General features: G+C 40.8%; 1 protein-coding gene across 1 annotated transcript; it reads left to right on the top strand.

The window, feature by feature from the left end:
- The first annotated feature begins 3,994 nt into the window (after positions 1 to 3,994).
- HOXB13 (homeobox B13) lies at positions 3,995 to 6,529 on the top strand. Its single transcript, XM_074220588.1, has 2 exons — positions 3,995 to 4,704; positions 6,030 to 6,529. Exons 1-2 carry the CDS (start codon positions 4,104 to 4,106, stop codon positions 6,281 to 6,283), a joined length of 855 nt encoding a protein of 284 aa, XP_074076689.1. The 5' UTR covers positions 3,995 to 4,103; the 3' UTR covers positions 6,284 to 6,529.
- Positions 6,530 to 22,780: the final 16,251 nt, after the last annotated feature.

Below are 22,780 nucleotides of genomic sequence, written 5' to 3'. Positions count from 1 at the left end.
TTGTTTTGACAAAAATGAAAATAAAATAAGAAAATGTGCTCAGTGATTTTTCTCTCCTTTTGTATGGTTAATTTCATTAAACTGAATTTAAAATGCATAGGGCTTTACATGAAGGTGTCAATTCTTGGTGGGTGGAATCTTTCCCCCTCCTCCCCTGGGGTGTCTACTGCTGTTCAAAGACAGCATAGTAAAGGTCACAGGCAGTATATGGGACTGAGATGAATGGAGCTGTGGAGGTAAACAGACTCTTAACTTTCAACTTGGCCTTGACCTTCAAGGGGGTGTCTGGCTGGTATGTAAAGGAGCATGGTCAGGCTTTCAGAACATTTGGCCTCGGTCAGTAAAGTAGGGAGGGGTCTGGGGGCAGAAGGCTAGCCCTTCAGATCTGAGAGACAAAGGAGACTGGCAACATTGTCTGGGTGTGTGGGAAGGGAGAGCAAGGCCAAAGGACTGGAAGCCAAGCTTCCTAGGTTCCAGTCATGACTCTGCCTCCTAGCACCACATGGTGATATCCTGTAGGACTCAGTTTCCCACTTGTGACTAGAATGTTTAAATCCCCTAGAACCCAAGACTGTAAGGGTAATAAAATTAAATTCAATTTGGGTCAATACATTCCAGTTCAATTTAATAAGCATTTTGTAAGTTCCTACCACCTTCCAGGAACTGTTAGACACTGAGAATAAAAAGATAGAGATTCTGTATTGGTTTTCTCTTTAATCCTCCTGATTCCCTCCCTTTACTCCATTTATTTCAGGAATTATGAAAATGTCATCTCCTGTATGATCTATGCTAATTTCATTCCTCTGGTCCCACTCATTATGTCAGTACTTTTTTTTTTTTGATTTTTCAAGGCAATGGGGTTAAGTGGCTTGCCCAAGGCCACACAGCTAGGTAATTATTAAGTGTCTGAGACTGGATTTGAACCCAGGTACTCCTGACTCCAAGGCCAGTGCTTTATCCACTATGCCACCTAGCCGCCCCATGTCAATACTTTCTAGAAATAAGTTCCCCTTACTGAGGTTTCTTCTCATTAGAAAGTTAGCTCACTGAGGGAGAACAAGGACTGCATTTATTTTTATATTTGTATCTGCACAAGTTACTGCAGTGCTTGACCACAATGTAAGTATTCAGTAATGCTTTTTCATACATCCCTTCAGTCAGTCAATCCTCATTACACTGAATATTCTCACAGTAAGCAGGTGAGGTGTTTGGCATCTACCAGGTAATTCTCAAAGTTGAATTCTGTGAGTTTAATTATCCAGAACCTAACAGTGGTTGGCATAGATCTGTATGGACTATAGGAGCTGAGGTTATTCAGACTGAAAGAATGACCGGAGATGTAGGGAACTGAGAAAGAAGCAGGTGGAATTATTCTGATGGTAAACTCCATTCCCAGTTGGAAGGGCAATAATAACTCATTTAAATAACACACCTATATGCTAGCAGGTAAACACAAATTGTTACTCTTAAATTATCAATGGGGAGGTACAAAAGGAGTAATCTACTGAAAACCAGAACCTGACTCTTCTCTCCATCAATCTGAGTAACAAAGCATAATATTTCACCCCTTGTGCACATGATCACATTCACATACACATTTCTTGGCATCTTTTCCTTTTGCAAGATATCTTACCCTCCAAACGTCCCTGCCACAAATTATACAGCTTTTTCCCCCTCCGAAAAGTTTGAATTTTTTTCCATTTGAGTTCATGAAAAATGATCTGAAAATAGCATAACAACGTCAGAACAAACACAGAGAGAATTTCCAAAGAGGCTTTAGATTAAAAATAACTATTTCTGGCTTGAAGAACAAAAAGGGTAAGAATAGAAGGTCAGGTGGCAATAGGAGGAATTAAGTTTCTGGTCTCCATTCTATTACATGAGGGTGTAAGTCTTCCATTGCAGTAATCTTTTTCACCAAACACTTTTTTTGGCCCTTTTAAAAATGTGGGGTGCAAATCTACATTTGTAAAACAAGTTTTTTTAACTTTCATAGAAAATGCATTGGTACTTTCTCATACTTTATTTTTCTTCCTTAAGGATATGATTTCTCTGTCATCACATTCAACTGAGATCAATGTATAACATGGAATCAATGTAAACATTAACAAAATGCCTTCTGTGGGGGGGAGGGAAGCAAGAATGGGGGGGAATTGTAAAACTCAAAATAAAAAAAAGAAAATGCATTGGGGATCTCATGAAAGCTGTCATGAATAACTAGCTGAAGTCTCTCAAAAAATTCCTATATTTCCGTGTGAAATTTTGGGATCTGGATCAAATTGATTCAGGGAGAATTGGTGGCTTATGATAGAAACCATTTAGATTTGTTTCCATTCTATGCTGTGTCTTTCTACCTTGGTAAATCCCAAGAGACAAGTCAACTACTTCTGTGTCTTGGCATCTATGGTGACTCCAGGACCCTCCTCATTCATGTTTCAACCTATTTCCTTCAAAGGGTTTTAGAGCCTACTGAAAATCTAGAAAGATTTTTACTTCTTTCACAGGCCTATCTCAGTGTGATAGACCCCAGGTTTGGGGATCCCATTGTGAAGTGTGATTGAGATAGGGAGAGAGGACCATGATCCTAGAATGTCATTCAGAACTTTGTGAACCAAATTAACTAAAGTTCCTTCCAGCTCTAAATCTGTAATCCCAATATTCTAATTGTTCTCTTATAGACACAGTTTGGTAGACACTACCTTAAGAGGTGGTAACAATTCTTACAGATTCATATTTGATTAGATCTTTATCTCTGCCTGTCTCTCCCGTCTCCTCCCCTTTCCTGGACTTCCTCGTCTTTTGCTCCTTTCCTATATCTGCCTCTGTCCCTTCCCCTCTGCCCCTTTCTAGCTATCTCTATTCCTTTCTGCCTGTACTTTCTGTCTGTTTGTCTGTCACCCTTTGGGGTCTGTACTTTACTATCTTTTGTTTTTTTCTTCTTTTCCCCTTGAATTAAAATCCAATGACGGTGTCTATTTAACGATTCTTCAGTTTTGCCCCTAACATAGCTATAGAAATACTCTGTCCTCTTTCCTCCTTGGCTTTCTTGAAACTTGTAGTTCTTGAAACTACAGGCTCTTGTTCTCTCCCAACTCCTTAGCTTCTCTGCCTGACTGCCTCCCCCCAGCCCACCCCCGTCAAGTTCATATGATGGGTTCCAGGATTGGCATAAATTTTTCATTGTCTTTGGAACCTTTGTGAAGAGAAATACTCTATCCAGGAATGAACTATCTTGGAAGTAGATGAGAAGGGTGACCTGGGACTTCCTTTGGCCCAGGATAGAAGTGATTTGGCATCCGGGATAGGAGGAGCACCCAGGGTAGATAGATACTTGGGGGTGTGTGACTGGAATCCTCATTAACCTCCCCCCCACACCCCTAGGGGTGGGAATCCCCCAAAAGATATTAAACTCCTCGTTCCCCTCAACACTGTACCTCCTGCTTACCCGCCCCCAATTATTACAGGTTAGGTACTGCAACATCCTCTCACCCCACCCAGAAAAACTACCCTGACCCATCACAGAGATATGTTTTATAGGTTCTTATTTTTTGTTTGTTTGTTTTATTTTTAATTTTCTTGTTAAACCTGCCAAATCTCTTGCAAAAAAAAAACAACTTGCCAAATCTCGGAAGACGGAGAGCCAAGAAGAGAGAGAGACAGAGAGGTGGGGCACAGTTCCCTCCCCTCTTCTCCATTGCCTCCTCTTTCTCCCTTTCCCTTTCCCAAGACCCAGAACTGTGCCTCTCTAAACTGGGTAGCTGGGGTTGGGTTGGGGCGGGAGGGCGGGAGATCCCCCCCCCCTTTCTCTCATGTTGTTTTCAGTGGTAATAAAAATGAACTGGGGAGGGTGGGGGTGCAGTATTTTCGCAATTTCTGCCTTCAGGATTTTATTAGTCTTTCCCCCCAAGCAGCAGCCAATCCACTGTCTAGATCTGGGTTCCTGCGTCTCTTACGTCAGGACGACTGGCCAGAGCTAATGCAGGCGTTTCTTGAGCTGGGAGCGATTTAAAACGCTTTGGATTCCCGGGGCCTGGATGGGGAGTATGAGCTGAGCTCCCCGGATTCCCCACCCACCTCCGCCTCATGAGCCTCCCACCAGCCCCATGGAGTCCGGTGCTTATGCCACCTTGGATCCTGGCAAAGATATCGAAGGCTTGTTGGGAGCGGGCGGGTGTCGGAATCTGGTCTCCCACTCGCCACTGGCGAGTCACCCGTCAGCGCCTGCGCTACTGCCCACCCCTAATTATACCCCCATAGATCTGCCTGGCTCGGGGGAGCCGCCAAAGCAGTGTCACCCATGCCCCGGAGTGCCGCAGGGAAATTCCCCAACATCTGTTCCTTATGGCTACTTTGGTGGAAGCTACTATTCCTGTCGAGTGTCCCGGAGTTCGCTGAAACCGTGCACCCAGGCAGCTACCCTGGCTGCCTATCCCACTGAGAGCACTGCAGCTGGGGAGGAGTATCCTGGTCGTCCTGCAGAGTTTGCCTTCTATCCTGGGTATCCAGGGCCCTATCAGCCCGTGGCTAGTTACCTGGACGTGTCAGTGGTGCAAACTCTTGGAGGTCCTGGGGAGCCCCGCCACGACACCCTGTTGCCAGTGGACAGTTACCAGCCCTGGGCTCTCGCCAGCAGTTGGAGTGGCCAGATGTGTTGCCAGGGGGAACAGAACCAGTCGGGTCATTTCTGGAAGGCTGCGTTTGCAGGTAACTTCTCCAAGACCCAATTCCCCTTTTGTTTTCAGTTGGGTATAGGTGTAGGGGTGTGTGTGTGTGTGTGTGTGTGTGTGTGTGTGTGTGTGTGTGTGTGTTGGGGGAGTGGCACTGATATCAGGGCATATTGGAACTGATGAAAGATGGGAGATTCGTAGGACTCGGGAAGGGGACGAACTAGCTGCAGTTTATTGTTGGCACGCTTCCAAAAATGGTTACTGAGCTTAAGTAGAAGGGTCTGTGCTGACAGAGATATGGCCAGCGGTCCCTAAATATTGAGGGAGAAGAGACAAAGCCTGGGAAATCTGGCACCATCAGCCTACCACCCCAGCCTTTTTCCGTTGCAGCTGTCCAGGAGATCTGAGAGGAATAAAAGTCTTTCCTATTGTGTGTAGTTTGCATATGATCATATTTGGGAGGGGGAGCGATCAAGCTATGTTCAGGAATCTATACTATGCCTGAATGTGTAGTTCATAGATTTTGTGTGGGTTTCTTTGTAGGAAAAGGTTATTTCTAGACAAAGACAGAGTACATAGATTGTGACCATGACAATGAAATAAATATTTTGCCCCTGTATAGTGGAAGTGAGGGGTCCATCATATCTTCTTGCCTATTTTTTTTCCTCTTTACCCTGGGTTGTTTTGGTGCTGTATAAACACCACTGATATGTGTGCCCCCCTTTGGAGAGATGGGGAGCACTGGCCTTTAATGAGTGACTGCAGTGAGTCTCTGTTTTTTTTTAATGTTCCAGAATATGTTTAGAACCTTTGTATAAGTGTCTGTGGTTATGTGTACGTGGGTGTGTGTAGATATGTGGGTGGGTGTGGGTATATGGTCTGTGAGAGTACACACACCTGTGGCTGGACCTGCATAGAAAGGGTATATGGGTAAGCCTGCTGTTTGCATTCATGGCTATGTGCCGGAGTGTTCTGGGAAGTTTGCAGCGTGATATATGTGAATTATTTTTTTCCTTTTTCTTTTTTAGGTTTTTATTACTTTTTTTTTTTTTGCAAGGCAATGGGGTTAAGTGGCTTGTCCAAGGCCACACCTCTAGGTAATTATTAAGTGTCTGAGACCGGATTTGAACTCAGGTACTCCTGACTCCAGGGCCGGTGCTTTATCCACTGTGCAACCTAGCCACCCCTGAATTATTTTTCTTGACACGTGAGGCTTTTGAGGGGGAACAGGGAGGGTATTCGTAGGATGCAGGTGGGGGTGTATTTCTGTAGGTGTACTAAGAGCTAGGAGACACCATAGAGGGCCTAGGACAAGCAGTCTGAGTTAGGTATCTCTCTCCTTTACCTCTCCTTCCTGCATAGACGCCTCGGCCCAGCATCCACCGGATGGCTGTTCCTATCGCAGGGGCCGCAAGAAGAGGATCCCGTACAGCAAGGGTCAGTTGCGGGAGCTAGAGCGGGAGTACGCTGCCAACAAATTCGTCACCAAGGACAAGAGACGAAAGATCTCCGCGGCCACCAGCCTTTCCGAGCGACAGATTACCATTTGGTTCCAGAACCGCCGGGTCAAGGAGAAAAAGGTCTTAGCTAAGATCAAGACCAGCGCCACCCCTTGATGGCAATCTCCTGGAGGGAAGGGAAGCCGTTTCTGGGAGATCAGGACCCAGTCAGGGGCTGGGGCGGGTCTGGGACCAGTTGGAAGGGTGTGAAGCCCTAACTAGGCCATGACTCTGCCAAAGAGAAGTCCCTTGGGATCAGCCCTGCTTCCCAGAAGTTGAAGGTCCTTTCAATAAATAGGACAGCTGCAATATGTCACTATATATGTTGAAAAAGACCAAGGTTTTCTTTCCTATTTGCCTATATAATTACACCGGGAGAAAAAAGTAAGAATAACAGAGATAATAATAATAATATTAGTTAAGTTTATAATCATTCTCATAATCTCTGTTTAGCAGTTCCTTAGAGCGCCTTACGATGGATTGAGCCTGATTAATAAATTCTTGAAGACACCCAACTCAATGGTGCCTTCCTCTCCAGACCCAGGTTCAAGTGGAAAACTGGGTCTCTTTTCAGGTCTTGTCTACAGTGAGGGAGTAAAAGGACTGGGGACAGGGTGCCCATATTGCAACTATGTTATACTGCCAGTTCTTTCTTTTCCAAGGCAAAGGCCAGCCTTCCAGCTATGGTAGTTGATGAAAAGGGGCTTTATTTTCAGTAGAATAATCTTTCCACCTTCAGAAAGGCACGCTTAAGAATATTCAGGCTTGGTTTATCCAAATTTTCCCTTCTGTTTCCTGGAAAACTGGAGTGAGGCAAAGTTAGTTGACCCTGGATTCTCTTTCCTTGACTGTGGTAGGATGGCAATAAAGGAAATGGAAATAGAAAAGAATCTGAATAGTTCAAATTTCCTTCTCTGCCATGTCCGCCTTCAAAGCAAAATCTTAATACTCACTTTTAGTTCAGTTGTCTAGACAGAAAGTTGAGGATTAGGGATTATATGAGGCCTGAATTAACTGGAAACCGTAACCATTTAGACTCCCTTTCTCCAGTCATAAAGAAGGCGCTACCCAGATCGTTTTGTTGAGAGGACAGTCACCCTTCTTCCCAATTTAGAGCTTCTGTAGGCTCTAGAAGATAAATTAATAAATCGGTTAATTGAGCCCCCCCCCCCCCCCCCCGTCCAAACTTCAGCGTTGCTGAATCTGAGGCCTTAAGTGGAGAGTAATGATTAGTGGAGGTCCTTCTCTTTATAGTGTCCAGAGGCAGGATTTCCAAATTTTAAACTGAAAAAAAAAAAAAGAAGTATGAGGCTGGTCTATGGCAGCGTTAAAAGAACCCAAATCTAATTTCAGTTCACTTTTGAATTCATTCTTTTTTGTCTTTCTCTCTTTTGGAGCTTAGAGATTTCCCCATTTGATGTCCACATTTACGCCCCATCCTCAGTCTTGGCTTACATTTCGGTGACAAGGGCTAAGATTTGATGTCTGGAGTGCAAAGATCCCATGGAGGGCACTTCCTTCCCTGTGGCTCTCTTTTGTTTAAGGTTTCATGTTATATAGCATAATGCGATATGTACTTATAGTAGAAGCCCTTAATGAAACTATAATATAATGCAAGCTCTATAGAACAGTACATTATGGTAGAGTGAGATAGATCACAATGGAATTACGGTAGAACACTTCATTTACTATTACACGATGAAATAGACTTTGATTCCATAACGGCATCTTTTGAGTTCCATTCTCTCTTTTTCGAAGAGCAGAGGAGACAAATCTGTTAGGATAACTTGGGGGCGGCAGGATCTGGGTCTGGGAATTTATTTAGTGCTGGGAAATCCTAGTCCTGAAGTCCGATTCTGGGAAAGAACGAGAAGGAGAATCAGGCTAAGAATTATCTCAACTCATTAGCTGGGAAAGCGATACTGGAGGTCCGGAGAGAAGGCTTCGATTCCCCTGGGAACTCAGTTACTTTCTGTTTTCCTTGTTGGAGCTGTTTCATTCATCTCTAGTTTTGATTTCTTCCCACTCCCCTTCCCATTTCACCCCTCCGAATCCCGACAACTAACTAAACTGAAATGTACTATGAGGTCCCCTTCATAGGGTGAGAAGGGAGAAGAAGGCAGGGGTTCCTAAGGTCAGGCTTTTAACTTGGAACTGGTATCACTTCTGTAGGGAGATTTCTAGAAGTTTTGCAAATTAAAAAAAATAGATAGGGGATACACAGAAGATTGAAGGGAGAGGAAATTTCAGCTGGTGAAGCTAGGGCCAACCAGACTCCCTACTGCTTTGAATAACAAGGAGAGTATGCTAACAAACCTGTTCGTGAATTTGATTGTGAGGGACCCTGCAGAGCTCGAACTCCCACCTTCTTCCCCCAAAGCAGAGGTTTTAAATAAGCTCTAGCATCAACTCTGGTAGTCCATGATTCTATAATATAACTTTTCGCTTTCAATTATTAGTAAAGAGCCACTGGAGTTTGGAGGTAAGGAACTAATTTTCTTTCAAGCGGGACTGGGGTATTCAAAGAACAAGATTTCCCCCTCCCGGCCATAACACGCTACTGCAGTCGATGAATCTCCTGCCACCTTGACTTCCGGCTTGCATGCTGCTATATAGGGTTTTGGGGCTCGAAGAAAGAGCCCTAAAAGGTGGGGGCCAGCTGGAGAGAGGGGCGGATATCAGAAATCAATTTACAAAAGTTTCCAAGATTCAATGCACAATAGTGGTAGACAGATCAATTCATTTAGCCGGAGATTGACCAAGTAGAAGACAGCAAGAATGGGGGTTGAAAAGGAAAGATCTAAAATGGAGAAAGAGAATAGAGAGCAATAGCCCCACCTAAAGAGAGTTCGGAGGCTTCCTCCCCTTCTATGTCTGTCTTTGTTCTTACATATATCAATATTCTGTGTATTAAAAATTTCCTCTGTGATGTGTTCCTATGTATAAATACGTGATTCATTCACATGACCTCAACAAGAGTATCCCCTTTAACATTATTTTTCCTATATACAGATACAGCCCTCCTTTAAATACAGCTCCTTCCTCTGTGGCATGCTCCTAGCTTCTTAAAGAACATCCATTTTTAATTCTTTCAGTCACATGCATCTACAAATAGATCAAATGTACGTGTGTAACTGGTCGTACCTTTGTATACAAGGGGGAACCAGGAACGAAGGCGAATTTCCCCAGATCTTCAAAAGAATTTAACTGCAGATAATAGAATCGAAAGATTGCCACCGTTATTTTGTGGAGCTGAGAGCAAGGATTCTCCTGCACCACACTGAAACAGCTGCACGTGACCTTAAGGATAAACCAGTAGATAAAGAATATCTTTCCATGTTAACGAAAATTCACGCAGGGTGCTGACTCTTTGATCTATGCTGTCTTTAAATAGTGAAAAATTGAAAATAATAGGGAGGTCAAGGGAGAGGAAGGTGTTTGGAAGTTTAATTCAGACACAAATGTACAAAACATAATGATTCCGTTTAAGAATATAGCAAGTGACTTGTCGGAAATAACTATTAAGAATAAAGTCATTCTTGGCCCCCTAGTCCCGTGATCTCACTGGCTTCAGCAATTCATAGCGGTTGTCTGGTAGCCTCCTGGGAGGGTTACAAGACTGGCTTGTAAATAAATGGGGGGGGGCGGATGGAGAATGGGCCAATTTGTTTACTCTACCCAGTTTCCAGGGACCCGTATCTTTACCACCATTAAGACCGGTCATTTGACTGGGGCATGAGAAAAAAGGATGCAAGAGCCTCCAAGGGCAGAGTTTGAATCCCGAGGCTTCCAGTTGTGGGGAGAGGCACAGCCCTAGCCACCGCCTTCGTTGTTCACCATCTGTCAGAGCGGCAGACGTCCATATATTCCCTCTGTTATGACTTTGTTTATCCTGTCGGTGGAATTGTTCTTAATTTTGACCTGGTTCATTCTTGCCAAGTATCTCCCAATCTCCCACTTTCTGATTTTTCCCTTTGTTGTGCCTTTTCTCCTCCAAAGCACCAACCCCAAAACACATCACCCTTCATCACCACTTTCTCTGCCCCACCTTCCCCTTTTTATTAAAGTTTTAGTTAAAGTTTCAAGTGCCAGCACTTAAAAGTCTGGGGGAAAGAATCTACCTTTACCCACTTTTTATGTGAAGTTAACCTCCTCCCTCCAAATCACTGGGGCGAATTCAATAAAAGAACTCGTTACCATAATCTATGGAATAAAACACAGTCCTTGAGTTCGACCAGGGAGGAAAAGGGGGAATGGTAGGAAGTCAGAAAAGAGCACACTTTGTGTTTTTTTTTAATGTGATTTGTTGTTATTTTAATATATACACGAATTTCACCCACCTGATTCAGTTCCTTTCCGGTTCAGAATAGGAACAGGTCCAGTAAGTCCAGTAACCAGTCAGACAGCCTTTAAGCTCCTCAGTTTTCTGCCACCCCATCCTTCTAGTGGCTTGGTTACAGCCGGGGAACGATTTAAAACATCCAGTAGGAAAAATAATAGTCCTTCTTCCTCTCTCAGCTTGCAGGCCCAAGATGGAAATACCGCGAAGGTGAGGACTGGCATAGGGGACCGGGCCAACTGGGGGGAGGGAGAAAGAAAGAGAAGAACATGTTTCAAGTAGTTCCCTCTCCAGATTGCTCCGGAAGTGATGGGGCAAGGGGCCCCTCCTGGAATTTTGAAGATTCCCTACTAAAAGATGTTAGTTTCTCACTCAAAAGTCGCCCAAAAGATGGGGGAAGGGAGCTGAGGCTTTGCCAGGAGGGGGAGGGGCTTTTGCCATTGAACTTGAAGTTCCTGGCTGGTGGTCTTGAACTCTCTGGCCCTGGTTCTGCGTTGCAAGCGGGGTGGGGTGAGTGAGAAATTGCACAAAAGGGGAAAAAATCAAGGATGGTGGGGGGGGGGAAGGGGTGGCATTGGAGAGGAAATTGCAGTCCCCATCTCAATTCTATTCAGAAAGTAAGGAACAGGAGCACTGGGACTGTGTGTGTGTGTGTGTGTGTGTGTGTGTGTGTGTAGATTCGGGAAGAATTCGGTTATAGATTTGCTCTATCTACGAGCAGGGAAAGATTGAAACTCTATGAAAGATTAAAGTCAGTGCATGCAGGAGATACAACAATCCTAAGAACTTCATCCCCGAAAGGGATACAGAACTGTGCGCGGAGATGAAAGGGGTAGAAATTGAGGAGAACCCAGGAGTCCGGCTGAAGACAATACCCACTTGACCTGAAATTCAGATCTAAATCCCGGGCTTCCTCTGACCTTTAGTCTTTAGGTGGGCCTATATTTTTGTCGGACCTTTCATCTCCGCGACCAGTTCTATGTTCCTTTCCCGGGAGAAGTTTATTTCCAGGATTGTTGGAATGTTTTCATTTTTCTAGGTTTGGTAGACAAGGCAGAATTGGAGCCCTTGAAAATAGGATGGAGAGGAAAAAAATGAGAAAATGTGTGTGACATAATATTGCTTATAATATATTCAGTTGCTGTTTTGTTTTTTCTTTATTCTTTGTAAACAGAAATAACTTGCTTGGTAAGGAAAGGGGGAAAAGAGGAGGAGAAGGGACATATTTGGAAATGAAGGTCTTTGAAATCAAAAGATTTTTCTTTACTATTTTATTTTCCCCAGTTACATGTAAAAACAATTCTTAACATTCGTTTTTAAAACTTTGAGTTCCAAATTCTCTCCCGTTCTCCCGCCCATTCCAAAGCAAGCAATTTGATTTAGATCATAAATGTGTAGTCACGCAAAACATTTCCATAACAGTTCAGTTGTGAAAGAAAACACAGACTTCCTCACCCCCCCCAAAAAAAAAGAAACGTCAAGAAAAATAAACAAAAAGTATGCTTCAATCTGTGTTCATACACCTTTAGTTCTTTATGTGGAGATTGAGCGCATTCATCATCATAAGTCCTTCAGAATTGTCTTGGGTGATAAGGATTTAAAAAAAATAGAAAGTTAACAGGCATGAGAAAACCACTTTCCCCACTTTCTACAGAGACAGTAGATCTAAGGATTAACTGACTTGTTAATGCTGTATTCAACTGGGTCGAGTAGGTGGCCTTCTCTAATTAGTAACTTGTAATTGGAGTCAGTCTCTTTTATCTCTGTTTAAGAACTAGGCCAGCTTAGCATTTTCACCACAGGCTTTGTATTTTCAGTGAAATTTCTAAACTTCAGCCAGGACCAGGATTGCTGATAAGACCTCGGAATGGGAGGGAGTTGGGGCCCCCGGGTGTCCCCTTAGGGACTAGGGAGTCTAGCACAGCCTTAAAAGAATGGAAGGCGCCTAGTAAACATTCATCTGGGAGCTAATAGGATCCTTTCGGAGCTACTAGGTTTCTTTGCCAGGACATCAATTTTGACTAGTGGATTCGTTCCATCAGTCTCAAGGATCCCCTTTAGTTGACTCCTTGGAAGCATTTATTCGTTTTTCTCTGGGATAGAGGGTTTATCTATCAATTACGCATCCTAGAGGTCTGGGTATTTTGTGTGGTGCGGTGTGATGTGATTTGTGTGTGTGTGTGTGTGTGTGTGTGTGTGTGTGTGTGTGTGCACGCGCGCGCGTTTTCCTTTCACTTTCGGGTCTAAAGACACTGCGATCTTTGGGAGCCATTGAAAGAAGGGGACGGATTCGCACGAGGCGGGTTACCAAGGGGCTGTTCTGCTTCCTGGGAGAGAAAGCTGATGGCCTGGGGATGGACTCTCTTTACCTCTCCCCATCCGCTCCTTCCGTAGGGTTTCCCTGAAGTATTCCTTTCCTTAGGAATCTTTGGGGCCTCAAAACTATTCGCTTTTCATTTGCTTTTGTTTTTAACAAGAGCCCAATATATTTCAAAGATCAAAGTTTTTCATTATAAAGTGCTTTTCTTTCAAACATCCTGGGAACTAAGTAGTGCAGTTATTATTTTCACCCTTATTCTACAGATCAAGAAACTGAGGCTCAGAGAAACTCTTCTTTTGGCACCCAGTTGAGTAGTTTTAAGCTCTGGGATGTGACTCGACGTGAATTCACTTGTAGAATTCGATTGTTTATTAATGGTCTGAATGATGTGTGTTGTACACGAGTATACATTCACGAATTTACATATACTAGTATTCATACACGAGTATACATTCCTTCCATTACACACTCATCACAAACAAATGTTCACCTATCTACACGCACTGTCATTTATGCTCTGTAGGAGCCCGATCTGCAAAAGATAGTCCACGAATTCTTCATCTATGGCAGTATATATATATATATATATATATATATATATATGCGGGTGTATGTGTATATACATACATATATGTGTATACACACAGGCACATATATATGTATATACATATATACATATTATTTACCAAGTTCGAGCTTCCACTCACATTCCCCTTCATTTTCTATGCACGAAAAGAGGTATAACTATGTATGTGCTCACCTCCATACAGCTCATGGAAGTTAACCTCATTCCCACATTATTCATCTGGAATATACCCACCCATCATTTTACATTTTCACTCTGGCGTATGAAACAACACCCACCAACCCATACACCTGTAGGGGATGTGTGTCATATATAAGGTTCATACATTAAATAAGAAACATTTACATCTATGCAACCTTGTTTACCTCTGGAAATTAATAAAAGTTCCCTTTTAGGTTTTCAGAGACTCAGTGGTGAAAATAGTCACATAAGTAGAGATGTGCATATATAGGAACGCACATAAATCCAAAAAAAAAAACCAAACTAGAAATCCTCATTCTTTGATAGACTCACATATGCACTCCTCCTAAATAGATCACCCCACACACATAAAGATATAGATAGACTCACACAAACATCTTCATCCTAAAAGTTACAAACAGAAGGCTAATATAGACACTTTCACAAATCCTTCTCTATAGATTGTTTCTTCTTCTGTTTCTCTGTATCTCTCTGCCTGTCCTGCCTTTTTATTCCCTTCTCCCTCTCTTTATTTTCCCCCTATACAGTAGATTAAATGCTCATTTAGCTTAAACTCATTTAGCACAAATTCCCTCATTTTACAGAAGAGGAATCAGAGGAAGGAATTTGCCAGTGGTCACCATTTCTGTTGGCTGAGATTCAAACCAGGGTTTATTGACTCCAAATACAATATTCTTTCCAGCACAAAAAGGCTCCCTCTCCCAAACCCTCAAGGGCACCCTCCTGTACAAATATACACTCATTTTCCCTGGAAACATTTAGACCTCCCTCCCCATGGTCTTGGAGAAAACAATTTGCATTCTCACTTTGAGAAAACCCGAAGATGACTACCCAGAGGCCCACTTGGGTGAGATTCTCCCCACTCCTTTCAGTCCCTTTAATCTCCTTTCACTCTTACTTCCTTTGTTTGACTGAAGTTGACTGTCCCTTTCCTTTCCTTTCCCCAGCCCATCCCGTCAACCCAAGATTTTTGTCATTGAACTTGAGACTGGGTCATAAACATTCCTTTGTCCCTAAAGAGCTAGGGTGGGGGAGGTGTGGACAAAAAGAGAGGAGAGGGAGCTAGGTCTTCCCTTCAATCCATCCCCAGTTCAGTAATCTGGAGTCCTGTAGCTCTACCCAAAGAGTCATTGATAAATGCCTTCAAGACTCTTTAAAATGTATTCCTTCCACCTCTTACAAAAATAAATAACCCTGCCTGTTTTTGCATCATTTCACTTAGTTAAGAAATGAAATGGTGGATTACTTCCACATTCTAAGAAAAAAAAATGATTCATTATCAGGACAATGTAGGTTAAAGCAAATTTGTTGAGGTAATTTAGTTCAGTGATTTCAAGAGATTCCTAATTCTTAGAGAAAAGTGTAAACCTTGAATTATTTGGGGTGGGGGAGAAAATGAAAGAAACATTTGTCCCACAAATGATTGAAAGGCAGGTTCTTAGTTGAACGGAGCTCTTCTTTGTGGCTGTACATTCATTCTCCTTGTCTCAAAAACTTTTCAGTTAAGTTGTTTTTCTCTTCAAAACCCAGGAACAAATATTTGGGTAAAAGTAATCCTGCATTGCTTTAACCTTAAATATTCAGAGCCAATAATGGCCAGAGAATAGTGCTTTAGTAGGGAAATGCATTAAATATTTAAGGTCCTTTTCTTCTCTGACTTCTACAATGTTCATCCCACCCTCTGGTTTGGGTAGAAGGGATCAAGTAGGGCAGGCACCAGAGGTTACAATATCATTAACTCCACAACAACAATAATCAACAACAACCACATCCATAAACAAAACACTCGAAATTTGTCATAGGATGGTTTTGTCCTACATCTTCTCTTGCTTTGGTATGTAATATTTTAAGAGCTAATATTTTAAGTCAGTTCAATTATTCTCCTGAAAAGTTCTCCCAAGGTGGCATGGGATTTGAGTTGAGATTGTGTGTCTGTGTATCTGCAAGGGAGGTAGTAGTATTCAATAGCAAAAAAAAAAGGGGGGACTTGGAGGGGCAAAGTCAAATCCACAGTTACTGTGCTTCTCATTCTGAAGTTCAGGAGACTTGATTTAAAAGAAAATCTTATTTTCTTGGAAATAGATGGACAAAACTTGATTTCTGGCCCTCTCCACAACTTCTGGTGTCTCCCAGAGGGTAAGAGAGGGAAGGGAGATGAATCCTCATTATTTTCCTTAGAAGACTGTAAGCAAAGAAAAAAAAAGCATTTCTCTCCTTTCCTCCCTAGTACTGATTCAAGTGTAGGTCTCCTAGGAGCTGAGTAAAATGGAGAATTGAAGGAATTAACTGGGTAATTTTCACATTCATCCCCTCCCCCAACACATTTTAGCTTTTATTAGCTAAAAGCCTTGGATTAAATCTTTCAGCATGCTAATAGATTGTGAACCTCAGGACAGGAAATGTCACATTTTTGTCTTCCTACCCTCAATATTTAGTGCATTGCATGTGGTGGGTGCTTAATACATGATGAATTGAATTGTTTTAGATGAACCTTTTTTCCCTCCCTCTTTTCCTTTATTTTCCTGACTTCTCTAGACTTGTGGGTGACCCAGACATCAGGATTCACAAAGCTAGTAATTGGTTTCACCCCAGCCTGGGCAGACACCCAAGTGTCAGATGGAAGAGTGAATAGGTCAGGGAACAGTATTTATTCCTAGGACAGTCACCAGCCTTTTTCAATTTTAAAAAATTAAGAAAGATATAATATTTATTTAATATTAACAAACAGAAGTATTCACAGATAAACAAATTTAATCAAAAGGACTGGTTTATACAATGTCCACTGGATTCTTGGCTGGACTTTTGCACACCGAAATAGCTGTCAGGGTTATTCTGCAGTTACACCTACAGACAAAGGGTGCAGATCTAAGAGACAGAAGTGTGAATATCTATGTATAGGATCAAGAGGAAGGGGAGACATGAATACATTATGAATGGGGATTTCCCTCCAACAAGCCAGATCTGAATTTATTTTCATATGACCAAAGATTTTGAGTGAGAAAGGTCCTTAGAGACCATCTGGTCCAATCTTCTCATTTTACTTATAACCCTAGAGAGTTGTCTGAGGCTCTGTGAAGTTAAGAGTCTTGTCCTACCTGAGTATGCATTGGAGATCAGATTTTAAACCAGATCTTCCTGAATGAAATTAGTCAGAGCTCTAATCCAGTAGGTTTTTCACATAAATTATTCATATAATTATTTTAATCCTCTACTTTATTTTAGGGCTGGCAGGGTTGGAGTTTTTTGTTGTATTGGTTTTGTTTGTTTGGTTTTTTGCCAGGTGACTATAGAATCTTTACTAATATATATAATATTAATTATTTCTGTCTCAGTTCAGGTCCATAGCTTATGGCCTTATGCCACAAAACCTTGGTGTCCTTGGTCTCTGTCAGCCTTTCCTCCCCCCCACCCCTTTGACATCTACAGTCTTCCAGGTACTGGTCTTATATGTGCTGTTCAAGAAACTGCTGTTGCTGTCCAAGGCATGCTCAAGATCGAAGTCTCCCCTATCCTCCAGCAGGTTTTAATAGGTATTGATCTCTGTTTCCAGTTTGACCTTGATGTTGAACAGGTTCTCATATTCCCGTGCCTGGCGCTGCCCCTCTGTGAATGTCTGCCTCAGTTCTGTTGATCTGCTCCATCTGTAGAGCACAGCGGGTCGCAATCTCCCTCGGGCTCTCTTCCAAGTTGATTTTTAGATTTTGAAGGAGTCCAGATCAATCTCTAGGGACTGGACTGCATGTTTCAGCTCAGTGATAGTGCTTAGAGCAGTTTCCTCCTCCTCAGATCTTGTGTTGATTGGGCAGTGCTCTCCTCAGTCTGCTGGGACCAGTACTTATCAAGCACCTCTAGGTTTTTTCTTAGCCAGGGCATCATACTGGGTTTGGACATCAGCCATGATCTTGCTAACATCCTGGGATTTGGCAGAATTCATCTCCACAGTCAGCTCAAAGCCTAATACAGACTGTCTTAAAAGGTGGGAAACTCAACAGAAGAAATTAGTAAAATGCATTTATTTGAATGAACTAAATGGTAATTCAGACCAGAGAATAATTATTTTTGTGGGTGTCTTATTTTTAAATGTTTCTACTTTTATGTTCCAAAATTTTCCCTTTATATTCTTTCTCTTTTCCCTCTCTCAGTACACTCTCCTTACAACAAAGAAAAAGTCCAACAAAACTGAGCAAAAACTGAGTTCTCCATACAAAAATACTCGTGATTCAATATCCATAGTTGTCTGGCCCCTTGTATTTAACAACATTATTGAATTTTTTTCTTAGTTCAATGCCTTTTATTGTAATTTTATTTACATCATTGTAATCATTGTTTATATTGTCTTTTGGTCTATACAGGTCTTTCCATGCTTCTTTGGATTCCTCTCATTCATTATGTCTTATGGCATAATAACATTCCATTTTGTTCATGCTCTGCACCGTATTAAACTATGGGCATTCACTTAGTTTCCAGTTTTATGCTGCCACAAAATAACATGAATATTTTGCTATATGTGTGACCTGAATGTCATAAATTTTCTTTCTTTAGAGTAGCATAGTACAACTGAGATTTTGCAGAAAATCATGGCCAGAATTTCTACTCCATGTTCTGTAACAATTTCCATCAAGATTTTTGATTTAAAAAAAAAGCAAGAATGAGAAATTAATGAACAAACAAGGGTCCTTGTTGAGGTCAAGTAATTAGGGCCAGCAGGGGCTGGACTCAGGGATCAAGGGATCCAAGGAGCTTTGTCTCAGATTATGGGGTTGGTTGGTTACTAGCCCTCATTTGGGGACTGAGTTATTACACTGGAAATTTATTGCCTTGTTGCATTTTAACAAGGAAAACTCCATCTTCTTTGGCAGCACTTCCATTATTGGTGACTGGTGCATGGACTGAGTTTATTAAAACCATCATTTTAATACCCCAAACCTTCAGTGCTACCAGGGGCTAATTACAAGTTTCGATATTGAAATCTGGAACATCAGGCAAGAACCGTGACATACACTTACGTGCAAATGGTTCAGATTTTGTGATTCTGTCTGCATCACCACCAATTCAATGTCAGGACTTTTCTTACATTCTTCAATCTTCTTAGGTAGATCACTTGCTATATCTTTAATGTGACTCATATATTCTCATTTGCAAGTACTTGACCTGACCATATGCCATGGTTATTTGCTTTTGTTCTAATGGGGGTGGTGGTAGTGAGATATGACTTCATGTCCAAAGCAGAAAATGCCCTAATTTCCAGATTTAGCTCTCAGTCATTTAATGATGCCTCAAATTTTCTGTTCTGATGTATTTTCTGGTTTTTGATGCCCAATTTCTGTCTGCCTGATAATTTAACTTTAATCTCTAATACCTGAATGATACTCTTACTGTCTTATTATTTTACTGAATTTTTAATACCTGAATGATATTCTTACTTGTCTGCTTCATGATCCTTGGTTCCATTTTATTGGAAGATCATACATTTGGAGATGAGAAGGACCTTAAAGATCATTGAATCCATCTCTCTCGTTTTTACAGATGAAGAAACTAAAGACCAGAGAAATTAAATAATCTGCCTAGGGTAATAAAACTAGTGCCTGAAGCAGGATACTGGTCTTCCTGATTCAAAGAATAATGCTTTATCTACTCTATGATGTCTCCTAAGTTTTGACTTTTAATTTCTAACACTTCCCTGAGTTTAGCCCTTACCTTTTAAAGTATTAAATTATTTGCCATAGTTCTATATTTTAATGTTTTGTTCACTTATTGTCATATACATATTATCCATTCTGTTTTTTGTATATTTATTTATGCAAATTATATCTTCTTGGAATATTCCTTTTGCCCTTGTGATATCATCCTTGGTAATTACTTTCCAGGGCAGCCATTTTTAGGCAGCTGCTTCAGGAAATTTTCCTGAATTAATTTCCTCTTAGAACCTTTGACCTTTCTTTACCTTTTTATTTTCTTCATGTCATAATTTGGACTGAATTAGAGGTCAAATGGGTTTGATCAGAAATTAGAGAGACCCACTATGGTAGAGGAAGCAATCCAGTAAAATTCAAGCAGAAGGAAATCAAAGCTTATAGAGGCAGGCAACCAAGAAATCCTGACAAATGAGTAAAACATAGTATCAGTGGAGTCTGGCTGCAGTTGAAAGGAAGAAATTAAAATAGGAAGACCAACAGCATTAGGGAAATATAGCAGTAGGATATTAAGGGTTAAGTCACAGACAATTCATTTCAAAGACAAAGCTCTGGTCCTCTGTGTGTGTAGACAGGAGGACAGGAGTTCAAATCTGATCTCAGACACTTGACACTTAGCAGCTGTGTGACCTTGGGCAAGTCAACTTAACTCTGATTGCCTTACATCCAGGAACTCGGGGTCATCCTGATTTACATCTGGTCACTATACCAGAGGAGAAAGTGTGATTGGTGACATAGCACAGCACTCCCTCACCCAAATCCAATCCAAGTGCTTGTCATGATATAACCTTGATTTTATGGTCTTCTTCAAAAATGAAGGACAATGGGGCAGCTAGGTGGCGCAGTGGACAGAACACTGACCCTGGAGTCAGCCTCAGACACTTAATAATTACCTAGTTGTGTGGTCTGCCACTTAACCCCATTCCTTGCAAAAATCTAAAAAAAAAATGAAGGTCAAATATCATCAACTGATAAGCACCCTCTCATTTTCTAATTCTTTTCCACCAGAAAAACAACAAAAAACCCTCTGCTATAAATATTTTTTTTCTTCATGTCATAAAAAGGAAAAAAATTCCTTTTCTCTTTCTTTGATCTTTTTGGTCACTTACTCTCTTCAATCCTATCCTTTTTTAAACTACTTAAATCAACACTTTGGATATTGTGCAAAAATTTTATCTTGTTCTTGTCCTACTTACCCTCACCATGCATCTTCTGTCCAGTATCAAAATTTATAGTAGCCAATATAAAGGGGCAATAGCAGGAAACAAGGTTGCAAAGAGGAACCTGGAAGTTATGTACTGATTATCCCCAAAATCAAAGTAGCAAAATTTATAAATTGTATCATACATATATTGTATATATATATATATAAATATATATATAATATATGTATTGTGTCAGTATATCATTATATAAAATTCACATCTTGGTAATATTTGTCAAATCAAGGGAAGCCTGTCAAGGCTTTTGATCCTGTGATATGTAAATCCCAGACAAATTCCAGACTTCCCATGGTTCCAGAATAGTAGAATGTCAAAAGATGGGAATATGTTAACTTTGAAGTTTTACTGATTACTTTGGGAAGATTTGGATATTTTAATGAACTAGCCCCAAGGTAGTACAGATTGGAGTTGGCCTGTTTCTCAAAAAAAAAAATCTTATAAAAATGAGACCTCCTCCCCCCTTCCTTTATCTCCATTGGATGCATGCTGCCTCATACTCCCAAATCTAATCTGTGGTTACATAAGTGCCTCTCCTCCTCCCCACCCTCTTCCCCAAACAGCCTGCATTCACCACCCTATTCCCTATTTCCTTATACTCCCATCTGCTTCTTTATTTCTCCCCTCTTTTCTCTGCTTGTCTCTTTATTTTCTGTATTTTCTATGCTGTTCGCTCTCACATTGTGATTACCAAAGTGTATTAGCCACCTATTTCTCACAACCAATAATGGTCTTTCCTGAGGAGTACCCAAAGTATCAGGTATACCTGCCATCATTTCATGATTTCATAACTTCATAAATTAATTGTTAACTCAAATATTTTCATGTATGTAAGATCTTTCAGCTTAACTTTTCATGGGCCTACATGCTCAATAATGATATCACTGAATCAGAGAGCTTAGACATTTTATAGACTAGTAAATTTAAAAAGTTCTCATATTTATAGAGCATTTTAAGATTTATAAAGTTTTCTTTCAGCATAGCAGATAATATATTAACCCCTTTTATAGATGAGAAATAGGAGCTTAGGGAAGTTATGTGACTTGCCCAATGATAGCTGAAAAGTTAGTGGAGTAGAAATGACTTGAACCCAGGTCTCTGATGACTTTAAAGCACATTCTTCCTTCCTTCCTTCTTTCCTTTCATCCTTTCTCCCTTCTTTTTCTTCTTCCTTTTCTCTTTCTTTTCTTCTGTCCCTCCTCTGCCCTTTCTCCCTTTCCCCATCACTTCTTTCCTCTTCTTTCCTGATTCTTCCTTTCTTTTTTCCCAATTTACAAGGCTTTATTTTCTCTCCATTCCCTGACAATTGTGCAATAAAAAAATTCATGACAAATATGTATAATCAAATAAAATAAATTCCCATACTAACTATATCCAAAAATTCATGTATAGTTCTGCATGTTAAGTACATGATATTTTCAAGAAGTGGTTGGCAGCACACTTTACCTTCAGTCCTCTTAGGTCATGGTTTGTTATTGTGTTGATTAGAGTTCTAGAGTCTTTCAAAATATTTTTTATTATAATATTGTATAAATTTTTTACAATTCTTCTTGTTTCTCTCAGCACCAATTCTCATATGTCTTTCAAGTTTCCTCTAAAAAAGTCAAATTCCTCATTTGTTTATCAATTCCCATTATGTGGACACTCATCAGATCTGAAGTCAGGAAAACTCATCTCACTGAGTCCAAATCTGGATTCAGACACTTAAGTTGACCTTGGTCAAGTCAACTAACCCTGTTTGCCTCAGTTTCCTCATGAACTGGAGCTGGAGATGGAAATAACAAACCATTCCAGTATCTTTGCCAAGAAAACACCAAATGGGATACAAAGAGTCTAATATGACTAAACATTTTTCTATTATAAAAATAGCTCCCAAATATTTTTTGTACAAATGAATCTTTCCCCTTCTTTCCTTAATTTCTTTGCAATATATGACTAGTAGTGGCATTGTTAAGTCAAAGGATAATCATAGTTTAGTGCCACTTTTGTCATTTTTATGAGCACTTTCAAGTTGTTTTAATTTGCATTTCTCTAAATATTATTGATTTGGACCATTTATTCATATGTCTACATAGCTTGAATTTCTTCTTTTGAAACCTTGCATGTAATCTTTGACTATCTATTGGAAAATACCTCTTAGTTTTAAAAATTTACACTATTCCTTAAACAACATTCTTTCCAATATTCTTTTTGTAACAATTCTCAATCTTGCTCTGTCCTTGACTCCATGAATTTATACAGAATATATTCCATAC

This window comes from Macrotis lagotis, chromosome 2, assembly GCF_037893015.1.
Source record: "Macrotis lagotis isolate mMagLag1 chromosome 2, bilby.v1.9.chrom.fasta, whole genome shotgun sequence".
Taxonomy (NCBI): domain Eukaryota; kingdom Metazoa; phylum Chordata; class Mammalia; order Peramelemorphia; family Peramelidae; genus Macrotis; species Macrotis lagotis.
This window is presented reverse-complemented; position numbering and strand designations above follow the sequence as displayed.

Coding starts and splice junctions, on each gene's coding strand:
- HOXB13 (XM_074220588.1), top strand. CDS start 4,104: ATGGAGTCCGGTGCTTATGCCACCTTGGATCCTGGCAAAGATATCGAA. Junction 4,705..6,029: donor CTGGAAGGCTGCGTTTGCAG/GTAACTTCTCCA, acceptor CTTCCTGCATAG/ACGCCTCGGCCCAGCATCCA.